At 40.0% G+C, this 14,625-nt stretch overlaps 1 protein-coding gene across 2 annotated transcripts in view; it reads left to right on the top strand.

Moving 5' to 3' along the window:
- The window catches only part of ttll6 (tubulin tyrosine ligase-like family, member 6), a 93,180-nt gene that overhangs the window by 30,323 nt on the left and 48,232 nt on the right, over positions 1 to 14,625 (top strand). For both annotated transcript variants that reach the window (XM_039740303.1, XM_039740304.1), the window contains 4 exons: positions 1,199 to 1,236; positions 10,189 to 10,307; positions 10,652 to 10,782; positions 11,442 to 11,598. In XM_039740303.1, the coding sequence (XP_039596237.1) occupies positions 1,199 to 1,236; positions 10,189 to 10,307; positions 10,652 to 10,782; positions 11,442 to 11,598 (445 nt within the window). The remainder of the gene's footprint in view (positions 1 to 1,198; positions 1,237 to 10,188; positions 10,308 to 10,651; positions 10,783 to 11,441; positions 11,599 to 14,625) is intronic.

Consider the following 14,625-nt stretch of genomic DNA (forward strand, 5'->3'; position numbering starts at 1 on the left):
ACATCTGCCTTCGGCAGGCCTTTAACGCTATTGGGGAAAGAAATTATACTATTATCATTAGCACCCCCCTCTCATCCCGGGGTTGAACTCCTTACCTTACCAGAGCCAGGAAGGTGCACATGCATGACAATCTAGAGTAAAAAGTTTCTTCATGAGGTATTGGGGCAACTTAGTTATTAACTAATCAAACAGGCTTAATAGAGTGAATGGTCTTCTCTCTCTCATTTGTCGATTGTCTTATGTTCTTATAATTTTAAATTGCAGCTTTTTTATGTGTTCTTAAAGAAGAGTATGGAAGGTAATTGGCACCTCTAAACTGGTTGCATATGAATGTGGTTGTATGCCTTTTGATGGACTCGGAACCCATCCAGGGTTGGATCCTGCCTTGTGCCCAGTGCTGTTGGAATAGGCTTCACCTATCCAAGGTCATTTGAGAATATTCTGTTACGGTTAAATAATTGTCTGCATTAATAAATCCAATTTACTGATGAGGTTTGATGTTTATAAAATATGATGGCTTTAATATCTTATAAATATGACAAGGTTTGCTAAGTAGCAGGTGTAAAATAATTCAGAATAAGCAGCATAATATAAATGCAAATGTAATGGTGTGTTGTGAATAAATGCATTTTAAAACATTCTACTATCAAAAGTCTATACTTTGTGCAAAACTTGTTTCTGATTTGAATTCCCCCGCTGCTAAATCCCACTGACAGGACTTTGAGGGTCAGAAGCTATCCCAGGCCTAGTAACGTGCATGAAGGGACCCAACCCTGGACCTGGCTCCAAATTCAGCACTATGCATAAGCCCAGTGGCCCTGAGCCGTGAGTCACCAGTGCTTACCACTGTGCCACTCCTAGTGCCAGTCTAATGTCTAAACCGAGTTCAGTCTGGAGTAAAAATATCAAAAAGTAAATGAAACAAGACTGCTTACAGGTGGCCATACTGTTTCAAAAGCATTTCTTGCAGAATGCAATCATGCCAGCAAAAACAAGTTGATCTAAATGAATGAGCAGCTATGCCAAGGCAGCAGAAGCCATGCCTACTTTGGGTTTAGTGCAAATGCAGTGGTCCCTCCATGTTGTCCTCTAGAGCCTTTGCACATTCTGTCCATTTATATCCTTCTTAAATGCTTCAGGCCGCCCTTGCTGTAGCGTGCTTCTGTCTTTCTGCTCTTGTTTTCTTTTTTTCCAGATGAATCTGGATAAATCTCTCCAGCTGCAAATACGAGAGCGGTAAGTTGAATAAACCCTACCTAGTAAAATGTGTGTTCATATCCAGCTCAGCACCGGTGATGGGCAGAGCAATAATGTGTGTGTGTGTGCATTTAATATGCAGGATATCTCAACAAGTGTATGCATACAGAATTTGGCAAACACTGCATACACCGTTAGCTCAGAAAAGACGTAAAAAAGAGGAATAAAAGGCATTGATATACACTAAAGAAAAGGTAAATAAATCTGTCAAAAGGAGAAGTGCATGATTTAATGCAGCATTTATAAATAATAAAAAAACACTCTTTTAACTCACTAAATAAGTTATTGTATAACAGTTTCCATATTTTTTTACATTTGCAGACAAGGCATGTTATGTGATTTGTTCGGGGTCAGAGATGTGGACTGAACTGGCATCTGCTCGGTTTGGAGTCCAGTATCTACTACACCAGGGTTCTCAATCTCCGGTCCTGGAGGGCCGCAGTGGCTGCAGGTTTTAATACTTGCCCTTTTCTTAATGAATGACCTGTCTTTGCTGCTAATTAACTTAAAATTCATTTTAATTGACTTGCTTTTTTAGACTGGTGTCCCTAAATTTCTTCATCGTTCCTCTGAATTGCTTCTATTTCTTTCCTACAATGGCACCCAAACAGAAATGAAATATGAAGTGAGGGAGCCAACAGAAGACCAATTAAGTCAGGACCTCAAACTCCAAACAATTTCACTCCAAGCAGTTGCCTAATTAGACGCTGATTCTTGTTGTTAATTAAACTCGTTCTTTAATTTCATGGCTTGTCGCTGCTCTCATTGTGCAATAGCAGACATTCCTGAAATTGTTGATTTTCTCTTCTCTAAGAGCTCTGTTAAAATGTTTTGTGGACCTGAGCAGATCAGCATTCCTGAGACCTTCATCTTTCTTTATTTTCAGATTCTATAATGGACACGGTTTGCTGGTCAGTTTTGGCTAACTACTGTTGTTTGGCTGCCAATTAAGGAAAAGCAAACAATTAAGAGGTCTGAGTCTTCAGGAGCAAGTCAAGTAAAATTAATTTAAGTGAAGTTAATTAGCAGCAAAAACAGGACACTAACTAAGAAAAAGGTTAGAATGAAAACCTGCAGCCACTGGGTCCCTACAAGACCGGAGCTGGGGAACCCTATACTATACTAACACTGAAAAATGACCATTTAAAATTATATATTGTGCATTATTATTTTAATTAATCAGAAATATGACCCCCTGTTTCCTGCAGAGGCATTAGCTCTCTTGGAAATGTGTTCTTTTAATATTGTGGCTTATTAAATAATTAAACAATATCATAATATACCAGAAAAGGCGATATCCCTCCCATAGTGATTACGGCCGTACAAGAATCACATGAGACAAAATATCTTTAGCTTACATTTACTGACGTTTTACGCGGTTACAGACGGGGAGGCATATGGACAGACTTTTATCCAGGTGGGAATCTGGATCAACACAGTCAGCCATTTTCTCCGTCCCTACGCTAGGAGGTTTTTCGACGAACTTTGTCGATTCCGCCTCGAAGGGTCTGGCCACTGTCCAGACCTTTTATAATGTCTTGCTTCATTTGCTGGTCTTCTCTGTCTCCAAACAAGGGCTGAATTCCTCTTCCCCAAAATACAGACATATCATAGTGCTTATATGCCGATTCTCATTCTCCCAATAAGGAAAGGAGATTTTTGCTGATAGAGGACAGAAATACCCTAACCTGTGTTTACGCTGACTATACAAGCCTCCAGTTGTCTTAGGCTATCGAATACAATGCTTGGCTAGCACTTCTAACTGCTGAGCCCCTGTGTGCCACAGTTAACATGCACATGTGAATAAAACTCATAACAGTATTGTCCAGATACAGTGACATAAAGAAACATGTAGTATAACACCTCCTTGGGAGTCTCTCATTAGAAGTGTGTCTGGCGCAGTCTACTGGGTGAAAGCCAAGAACACACAGGAGAGATTCCACCTGCTGAGCACCCAGGGAGAGATGCACACAATGTCTGTCCTACTCTGTATGATGCCACTGCTGCCTTCTCTAGAAGAAGCATGCCATTTGGTAAAAGAGAACAGATTCAAATGAGAGGAGTTCAAGATTGTATCTTGCCTGAAGAAGGGGCCCGAGTTGCCTCAAAAGCTTACAAATTATAATCTTTTTAGTTAGCCAAATAAAAGTGTACTTTTTGCTTGACTTCTCACTACATTCATAATGGCTAACACGATACAACACCCTACAACAGGGGTGGGCAAAGTCATTCCTGGAGGGCCGCAGAGGCTGCAGGTTTTTGTTCCAACCCAGTTGCTTAATAAGAAGCACTTAACTGCTCAAGTAACACTTGTGCTTCACTTTAGTTGTCTCGTTCGTTACGAATCTGAACCCTTATTGCTTCTTTTAGTCTTAAACAGCTGTTCTCTTGGTTTTTAATGGCTTTTTACTAGCAATAAGATTCAAATGACAAAAGAAAGCAGCTTTTCTCCATTTAGCTTGTTACCATTTACACTTGTGCGTGTTTATCATGCACTATTGGGTTTAATTTAATACTTGGAAGGAAAGTGAAGAGAAGAAAGTGAAAGATTGAGTATTACTCATCCATTTTAGCCTTCAAATCATTTGGATGATTTCCTTACAAAGGGGAAGAACATCTAGGATATGAGAATGGCCTGATATGGCAGAGTTAAAGCACTAACAAGCCATGAAGTTCAATTATTTGCAAGGATTGTTTTCTAATTAAGCAGCTAGGTTGGAGCAAAAACCTGCAGCCTCTGCGGCCCTCCAGGACTGACTTTGCCCACCCCTGCCCTAGAAGGTCCAGTGAAATTATAATTAAGAATCTGTTGAATCTTTACATGCCTCGCAGTTAGGAGACTCGGGTTTGCTTCCCGGCTCCTCCCTGCGTGGAGTTTGCATGTTCTCCCCGTGTCTGCGTGGGTTTTCTCCGGGTACTCCGGTTTCCTCCCACAGTCCAGAGACATGTTTGTTAGGTGCATTGGTGATTGCAGATTGTCCCTAGTGTGTGCTTGGTGTGTGTGTGTGTGCCCTGTGGTGGGCTGGCACCCTGCCCGTTGTTTGTTTCCTGCCTTGCGCCCTGTGTTGGCTGGGATTGGCTCCAGAAGACCCCCATGACCTTGTAGTTAGGATATAGCGGGCTGGATAATGGATGGATTGATGGATGACTCTTTACAGAGGAACTTAGACAGAATGAAGGCTTAGGCAGATTTTTGGCAGGTGAAATTTAATGTAAGTAAATGTAAAGGAGGTAAAAATGTTAGATCTGAATACACAATGGGAGGTCTGAAAATCAATAATATTCCTTATGAGAAAGATTCAGGATAGGAGACATAGTGTACTCATCACTATCAACTTCCAGACGGAGTTCAGAAACCATTAGGGAGACTAACAGAATGTCAAGTTATATAGCACTCTGATGTGTGGAGTACAAGTCACAGGAGGCTCTGCTCAAGCTTTATAACACACTGGTGAGTCCTCATCTGGAGTGCTGTGTATAGTTCTGGTCTCCAGGCTACAAAAATGGACAAAGCAGTACTAGAAAAATTCTAGAGAAGAGCAACTAGGCTGATTCCAAGGTTACAGGGGATGAGTTTTGAGGAAAGCTTAAAAGAGAGGAGTCATTTCAGTTTAAGCAAAAGTAGAAGAAGAGACGACATGACTGAAGTGTATAAAATTATGAAGGGATTTACTCCAATGGATCGAGTCTTTACTTTACAATGAATAAATAGGTACATTTCGCAGTAACTTTACAAAGTTATTCTTCAAACAGGGAACCACATACTCATGGAATAAGTGACCAGGTAGTATGGTAGACAGTAGGACTTTAAGGACTTTTAAAACTTGACTTGATATAATTTTGCAAGAATTAAGTAGATGGGACTGACGAACTTTGTTGGGCTGAATGGCCTGTTCTTGTCTAGATTGTTCTAAAGTTCTAGAAAAAAGTCTGGATTCCTCACTGTAGTATTTGAGCCAGAGTTGACTGCAGCAACCATTTATCCTAAAGATCAAATGAGGAGGTTTGATTATATTTAGCTTGGTGAAGTTCTTTTACATGGTCTGGCTACTCGTATATGCATTGAGGATTTTGAAGAAAAACAATACAAATTTTGAACCAATCCATCCATCCATTGATTTTCAAGCCAATCTTTCCTATCCATGTTTGTGTAGCAGAGCTGAAGAAAAATGAAACTGCTGTGGAGAAAAGACACTCTTGTAGTCAGAAATCTGATTAGTCACTAAATCTAACAAGACCTGCTTTGGCTTGGCCGACCAAGACCATTGTTTTCAACTCTCTGTGAGAAGTTAACACCTGAGTATCGAGGGCAGTTTGTGAACAGGGGCCTCATGTATAAACGGTGCGTACGCACAGAAATGTTGCGTAAGAACTTTTCCACGTTCAAATCGTGATGTATAAAACCTACACTTGGCGTAAAGCCACGCACTTTTCCACGGTACCTCATACCTTGTCGTGCGCAAGTTCTCCGCTCGATTTTGCAGACTGGCGGCACCCTGCGTCAAAGCAGTGCTACTGTTCCTGTGTGATTACACCTTATTTTCCTGACGTGGCTTTATAAATACACTGAAACTAACCGCATATTGTTTATTAGTGTAACGCATCTGATTGTAATTAACTCGTAAAAATATAATGGTCCAGGGAACAGCCATAGTATTCCAAATGCCATAACTGCTTTAGCGTTGTTACTCTCACTGCACCTTCTTCTTCTTCAGCTGCTCCCGTTAGGAGATACCACAGCGGATCATCTTTTTCCGTATTACTCTCACTGCACCACTCGGAGTATTCATACCACTGTATCTGAGTGTGAATCACAGCAGCAGCTGATCGGAAAGAGAATTATCGGTATACGGCATTAAGCACACGCTGTCTCAGCCACGGCAAAACGTTTCAAAGCCTTTCTTGTACGGACCCCGCGGTTCAGAAACAGTTTCATCCCAAGAACTATAAACGCACTCAATCAATTGCTCCTTGTAGAACGGTTTGTACTTATAAGTACAATCACCTCACTGTAAACTTGCACTACAGTTATAATATTGCACAACCTGCACCACTTTATAAAGCGTGTATTTACATATGATGACGATATCATTTTTAAGATGAAATGCAGCAAAATATGTTGATTACATTATAAAGATAAAACTTTAACTTCATTTAAATAATCTATATTCTTCACTGGGAGTGTCGTGAAGGATAGAATAATTGAACATGTACTACGAAGATATTTCAATGTTCCTTAAACGTTTTGAAGAATCGGCGCTCCCCAATTCTGATTGGGTATTTGGGGAAAGAAAAGCAAGGACTGCAGTGACGGCTACGCCAATATATACTGAATATAAAACAGAAAGAGAAAATAACAACACAGCTAAAAACGCAGCGACAAATTTCGGCAGAAGTTAAATGCTTGTGTCATGAGCACGAGGCGGCTATGCAGTGTCTGCAACGGATGAGGCCATCCACCATGCATAAACTACCTTACTGACATTGGCGGGCGAAGGAGCCACCGATTCTTCCTCTGCCCAGTGCCACCACAAGCCTAGAGCCGCCCCTGAGTACTGCTGCAATAAATTATTTCATTGAAGGTCGCACACAATCGTCTTTTCACATAAGGCTGAGCCTAAGGGCGATTTATATTTATTTGCATATTCAAAGAGGCATAATTCTGGGAGGAGTTGGGGCGTTACATAATGCGCGTGCACGAGCGTTAGTTTTCACACTGATCAGGATTTATGTAACGGAAGAATGTGGAAGTTGGAGTGCGCACAGATTCCTGCATCTGGATTTTTCTGTGCGTAAGCACATTTCGGCTTTTGTGCTTATGCCATGTAAGCACATTTCGGCTTTTGTGCTTATGCCATGTTATAGTGCGAGTTCTACGCACGGCGTTATACATGAGGCCCCTGAGCTCTGCCAGTACAAAGAGAACTCGGTTCTGTACTCGCCCATTTGGTTTCATACCCGTCCACTCATTTTATAACCCATCCATCTTAAAATTAATTTATGCATACATTCACATTCAGACCCATCAGTCCATCCATTTTTAGCATATATAGCTTATTCAGGTTGGTTGCTTAACTCAAGTTTAGAGTTACATTTAAATGATAATTAGTCTGCAGAAATTAGATATATATCTTTATGCTGGCTATTATGGCCTCATTTCACTTCTATTGTAGCAGCTAAGTACATCTTTTATTGAAATTCCATGTTGGTCAAAGTCTAATGCATTCAACACCCACTCTGATTGCTGCACTTCTTTAGTCACAAACACATAATGCAAAGAATAGCCAGAATGGTCATCCACTGTCAATGGTTCCTATGGCAGACAAGTTTATGTACATATGCTAACATATTTTATGTCTGTCTACAAAAAATCTAAATGCTTTTCTGACTTTATGATTATTGTTATGTTTACTTTTCTAAAAATCTGTGCACATTTTTTGAGACATCCTGTATATAATGTATATATCTGTATATGTACATATAATGCATGTATTGTAGGTGCCAAGGTGGATGGACAGGCACCCTGCTTGAGAGACCATAGTGGATGCAAAGGGGGAGATTTTCTATCTGGAACTCTTCCTCCCCCAATATAATAGATAGATAGATAGATAGATAGATAGATAGATAGATAGATAGATAGATAGATAGATAGATAGATGTGAAAGGCACTATATAATAGATAGATAGATAGATAGATAGATAGATAGATAGATAGATAGATAGATAGATAGATAGATAGATAGATAGATAGATAGATAGATAGATAGATAGATACATAGATACATAGATAGATATATACTTTATTAATCCCAATGGGAAATTCACACACTCCAGCAGCAGCATACTGATAAAAAACAATATTAAATTAAAGAGTGATAAAATGGCAGTGCTCCACTGGCATAATAATATGTGTGTGTGTGTGTGTGTGTGTGTGTGTGTGTGTGTGTGTAGAGTAGAGTAAGAGTAGGGGCGCCAACACAATGGGACCTCCTGGAGAACCCTTACTTTAAACTGCACCTGAAGCCAATTGAAACTTGATTTTTATTTTTGCTATCTTTAAACTACATCTCATTGGGTTATTTTTAAGGATTCTAAATGTAGTGCATTCAGGTAGACTTTCAAGCCATTTATATTTTCAGATTAGCCAGTTCTTGCATTATTACACTCCTTGGGATGGTGTTTTCATTGAAGGACATTATATAAATAAAGATTGGTAAGGGTAATGGCTTATAAAATATCTAGAAAGGTTCTGACCCCAAGCTGTTCTTACCATGGTCAACCAAATTCCAGCTCAGTCTCACAACTGTGAGGTTCTGGAGCAGTGCTTGATACAGTATTATGCATCACCATCATAAAAACTCCAAAAATTGATATTTCTAAAAGAAGAATGACCTCACATTATGTGAGTTCAGTTCCAGGCCCTTGTTCGCTCAATCCTAAGGCGTACGGAAGCTATTCAGGCAGTTCTTGGTGGCCCATCTCCCTACTAAGGCAATTTGTAAAAGTGTTTCTTTAACTATGTCACTTACCTGTTAGTGTGTGGATGTTTATATGTTTGTGAATATGCAGTGCACTTGTATATACACTCACTGAGCAAATTGTTAGGAATGTTTCACTAATAATGGGTAGGCTTCCTTTTGCTACTATGGAAACCAGCAGAGCTGCCCCATGAAACTACAGGTCCCAGCATGCCGTGCGGGTGTCCATGTGGGAATTCTGTCCCAAGGAAGCTGCCATCTAATGTATTGGGTGATGCCACTGGTCCGAATACATCTTCTAGAAGGGTGTGGTCAAGATAAAAATAATCTATTAGTGTAGTTAATATAATTTTGACTGACCCTGTACATATATATATATATATATATATATATATATATATATATATATACACTACATATACTATATACAGTATACATTACATTTTAACCTCAGGGACCTGGTAAATATTTTATTTTTAACACCAGGGCGCCCTGTTTTAAAGGAATTAAGGTAAGGGATAAGAAAAGGGAAGACAAAAGAATGACAAAAGACAATACTTTAACCTCAGGGACCTGACAAAATGTATTTTAAAGGAGTTAAGGTAAGATGTGGATATATATATATATATATATATATATATATATATATATATATAGTTGTATGGTAGGCATTTTTTGCTTGCAAATAAATTCTACACCAAAATGTTACTGAGAATTAGTTAATCAGTAAAATTAGTGAATTTTAAAGAGACTGGATACTTTTTATGGGTGTTATCTTGTACAGTATACTGTATATGTGTATTAGAAGGTTTTTTTTATCATTTTTGGTTTAAACATTTTAAATTACATGAGACAATATTTGTGCCTGTCACCCCTTAAAATTCTAATTAATATTTGACCATTTGTAGAATATCTCATTTTTTCAAATTGATTATTATTTAATAATGATTGCTCTAGGGCATTATGTGTTCTTCTAATGTTTGTGAGCTTAATTCAAAAGTGATGTGCCTTAATAAGCTGATGCCACAGTGGTAAGGCCAGGGGTGGGGGTGGGGGGGGTGCAATGTGATTGGCCAGTACTGCATTTCAAGCACGTCCAGGGCATATTGTGGGAGGCAAATTAAGAGGTGCCACCTACCACTCTTGTTGATTGGCACACTCTTACTGTACTGCTGCCAAGTCAGTCTGGGAATCTGGCTCTGTAGTCTTATGTTACCTTAAATGAATTAAATTACAGATGAGTGAAATTAGCTTGGTTTTAGATGTTTTTTAGCACTGCGATGGGAGATGCAGTGCGGCTTCCAGCTTTCAAACGGCTTTGGTACACAGTGGCCGGCTGGATAAGCCATTGCTTTTTTTGGCTGAAGTTCAAAACCGCAGAAGACACCAAATGTGTTCTGCTCCGCTTGAAAGCATGCCTTCAAATGTTCTTTCCATCTGCTCTGCTATCCAGTCAGGCGAGCTGTCAGAAAATATGGCCTGCGGGAAGCCGGGGACAATGAAGAATGGACAGTGTACTGGACAGACTGCTCTGTCTCGCTGGACCGTGTCATGGAACTGAAACGCTACCAGGTATTCAACCAGAGGCCCTGTCGCAAGGATATTTGGAAGTTAAACTTTTCTTTAATGATACATTTTTTTTTACATATTCTGGTGCCCACAATCTTTCCTGGCAGGAGTCACCAGTCCAAGTAGATTGGATTCTTTTTGTCTTTTTTTTGTTTTAATATTTCTTTGTATTGCATGCTAACAATGTTGCTTTATGAAATTAAGAGAGGTTAAAGGACCTTTTGGGAAGTTGAATTATGATAAAGAACAGTTCTCAGGCTAGGCAAAGGCAAAAATGCTCCATGACTCATGGAGTCGAGGCTAATGGTAAATGTTTGCTCGTAACCTGTATCCTTTTTATTTCCTAGAAAATCAACCACTTTCCAGGAATGAGTGAAATCTGCAGAAAGGACCTCTTGGCTAGAAACATGAATAGGATGCTGAAATTGTTCCCCAAGGAATACAACATTTTCCCCAGAACATGGTGCCTGCCAGCCGAGTTAGTAATACCAACCAAAGCCACCTACCGTCCTCACTTCACCCTCACCTGCCCAAACATCTGGGGTCTGCTTAGCGCAGGGGTTATCTAGTAGCCCACCTTTAGTTAATGCTGTAATGTTAGTTCATTATAGAACATGCCAGAGAATGGAGCAACTCTGCTGCATCTTTATTATCCGTATGCCTTCAAAAAGCCTAAATCATTCAGCCAGTCATTTCACTTCTTTATAATCAGTACATGCTTAGTATGTAGCGCCTTAACTAACTTGCTAATTAAGAGCAATATCTTAGTTTATTGAATGCCGGAGTTACAAAGAAATGAAACATCTGAACAGATGTTGCCTCTCTTTTATTTGTGTTAAGTTAAAAACCTGAAAATGTGCCCCACTGACTTTATTAACCCAATCTGATCTCCAACGCCGGCACTGTCCATGTGTTTGTTCAGGGTTCACTTGTGCTTTTCTTCAGATTCCAGGTGTTGGGACTGAGGCTGCTACTTTATGCCGTGTTTTACCTTCTGTTTCCTAAGAATGTGATTCTTGTTTTTTTAAAATCTCATATTTCTGTGTGTGTGAGACGTGGAGGTTCTCTGTACTTTTTCCTGTTCTAAACATGGACAGTTTACTGCACACATTTAAGCTGCTTACCGATTTTCTTTAGTTACAGTGATTTCCAAGCCTACAGCCGAGCAAAGAAGCACAAGACGTACATCTGTAAGCCGGACACTGGGTGCCAGGGCAGGGGCATCTTTGTCACCAAGTCAGCTAAGGACATCAAGGCCGGCGAAGACATGATCTGTCAGCTGTACATTTCCAAGGTGAACCTGAAAACATTTTGAGACATTTCAGCAGAACTAAATTAATTTGGTGTAAAAATGGTGTATTATTAAAATTAACATTAATGCACAATGCAAAGGACTAAAATTATAAATAATGCCTACTGTATATAATATACACATATTCATTTACATACATAGGTTTGTGTGTATGTTTATAGTATATGCAATACTTACAGTAAGCACTGATTTAATGTGTATATACTGTGGACGACAGGGGGCGCTACAGAGACCCAAACCCCAGAGATAACTGACATGCACACAGGTACAGATTCAATTATAATAGATTTTATTCTGCCAAATATCATATAAAGAACATAAAAGGACAGTGAATCCTTCCTTTTCTCTTCTCTTCTCCTCTCTTCTCGCAACTCCTCTTCCTCTCACAAGTGTTGTCCTCCGGCTCCCGACTCTGACACGAGGATCCCTTTAAACCAGATGCTAGGAGAACTTCTGGTATCTGCCCAAAGACCGACAGGAGAACTTCCAGATCAGGTGGAAGTTTCTATAATGCAAGGATGGTTCCTCCCTTCAGCTCTCCTCTGGTAGAACGTATGGCACGCAACAGGGCTGCACCACAGGACTACATCTCCCAGCAGGCCTGTGGGCTGAAAAACGGGGGCAGCAACATAAAAATGCTGCCCTCTAGTATATCGAGGAAAGTCATCTCCCCAGATCCCTTCATCTTTCTGGCCTCTCTCCCTGGCAAGGGATCAGCTCTTGACCTGGTCAAGATGCCAATCAATTGTTGTATGTCCACTCTGGTATCCACCTCCTGGTCAGGATGACAGATGATCCCTAAAAACACTTTATTTATATATAACTAGGGGGGCTTCACTCGTCAACCCTGTGGCCTGCGCTACACGCCAGCCACTTCACGTCTCTGCCACCCGAGTTTGTGAATTGCACTTTCACCAAACAGCAAATCTTTAAATTCTCACAGATAGGCCTCTTCATTGGGAAGAAACATTACTTTTCTCTGATGGCAACACAAATTAGACAATCTACAAGCCTACGACATAAAGTTTAAATCCAAACAATATATTCGATCTCTTTTCACTGTTCCGTTATTCCACCGAGTAATAATTTCTGTTTATTTGTGCCAATGCGATCTTTACTATCATTTTTTTGAGACTTTTGAATTTTAGTACTTTCATTATCTCTAACCCAACGTTTCTCAACCTTTAAGTATTTACGACCCGAGTTTTCATAACAGTTTTAATCGCGTCCCCCCTAACATTTTTTTAAAATGTAGATGCATATTTTATTATACCTGTTTAACTTTTATCGACATTTACCTAACTCTATATTTATTGCTCTAGTTCAAGAAAGAATGTAGATTAAGTTAATTTATTTTGGTTTCAACAGATGTTTTTTTCATATTTTTGATTCTTGTTTTCTTTTTTTCACATCTTCGCGCCCCCTTTTTATTACTTCACACCCCCCAAGGGGGGCCCGCCCCACAGGTTGAGAACCACTGCTCTATCCTGCTCTACATGTGTATTGCGCCAACGTTTTTTGAATTCTTTACGACGTTCTACTTTGTCATCTACTCTTTGTCTTTTATTTCCCTCCCCAGGCTTGGTTAAATCTCTTGGCACAAAGTCTCGTCTTGCGGGACGTGAAAGTGTCTCTCTGAAAAAGTCACGTCTCATCCCAGGATTTTTTATGATAATAGAGAGACATAGATTAGCTGTGCTAGCCTTCTAAGAAGAGCTGAAATTTAATAATTGACATAAACCTCAGCGTTAACATTTTCAGTGCACCATCTATGCACAAGCTCAATGTTTGTGTTGATTTTTCTCTGGTGTCTGTTGTTTTCCTCCCACATACTGAACATTTATTGGGTTACTAGCAAAATACCTGCGCTTCGCAGCGGCAAAGTACTGCCTTAAAATATTTATTAAGAAGAAAATTAAATCTTTTTAAACTGAGGGAAAATATACCAATAATTATTTGTTAAGATCTCTTTGTATACCACATTGTGAGTTTGGCCCTCCGGTTGTAATATGACCAAGCTGTGCGCTGAGCTTACTCGTGAGCATGCAACGTACAGTTGGCCATGTGAACAGTAATCTTGTTTCAAATCTCACAGCTTGGATTGCTGCTGTCATAATCGGTTTGAGTTTCATGGTTTGTTTCAATTACGACAGTATTTGCAGGATTTGTTGTATTGAAGTGACATTCGACATCTGTCAAGCATTGTAAGCACACAACCGGTTTCATCGATAACTTCACATCCAGCTTTTGAGAGTTTAAACATTCATAAACATCAAAGTGTCCACTACTGAAATCGTCACCTGTGAGTCTAATTTGTTTAAGAGGCATTGGCGGTTGTTGAAACATGTAAAATATTTGGCCATTTCAGTACACTTGAAAGCGACAACCGAACAATTCAGCGGTGGCCATCAACTCACATGCAGATCCATAGGTGAAGGTCTTAAGCATTTCGCTCTTCTAGTGCTCCTGTGTAGTCTAATTATCTCCTGTACCGTCATCAGTCCACACCTTGAACCTGTGCCAGTCATTCAATACATAAGACACAACGTTCCTCCGGATATCAAGAGTGAGCCTGATATGGCCGTGCAATATGTAACTAAGAGAATGGAAAAGGCAGGTGCCATCTCCGGGCATGGAAACCAGTCGGTAAGTGACAGTTCTTTGACCAATGGTTATCACCTCGATAGACATGTTAATGGGGGTACGGTTGGAATGATAAAGGAAATGGGTACCTGAACAATGTAAAGTAAACCTAAAATACCTAAACAATAACTATAATCATAATAAACGAACAATAAAACAGCGGAGAAGCTGTGGATTAAATAAAAAGGCTGCAGTTATCAGCAGGGAGACGTGAATCCCGTGGCGAAGCAAGGAAGGCAATGTAGAGACCGGAGCGACAGACGGCCTTATATAGGCAGGTAGCCAACAACGTGGGAGGCGTGAGGATGGGGGACCCAACGCCGCCTCACACGGTGACCGAGCTGCAGGCTATGGACGTACATATGT

Source organism: Polypterus senegalus, chromosome 17 (genome assembly GCF_016835505.1).
Source record: "Polypterus senegalus isolate Bchr_013 chromosome 17, ASM1683550v1, whole genome shotgun sequence".
Classification (NCBI taxonomy): Eukaryota; Metazoa; Chordata; class Cladistia; order Polypteriformes; family Polypteridae; genus Polypterus; species Polypterus senegalus.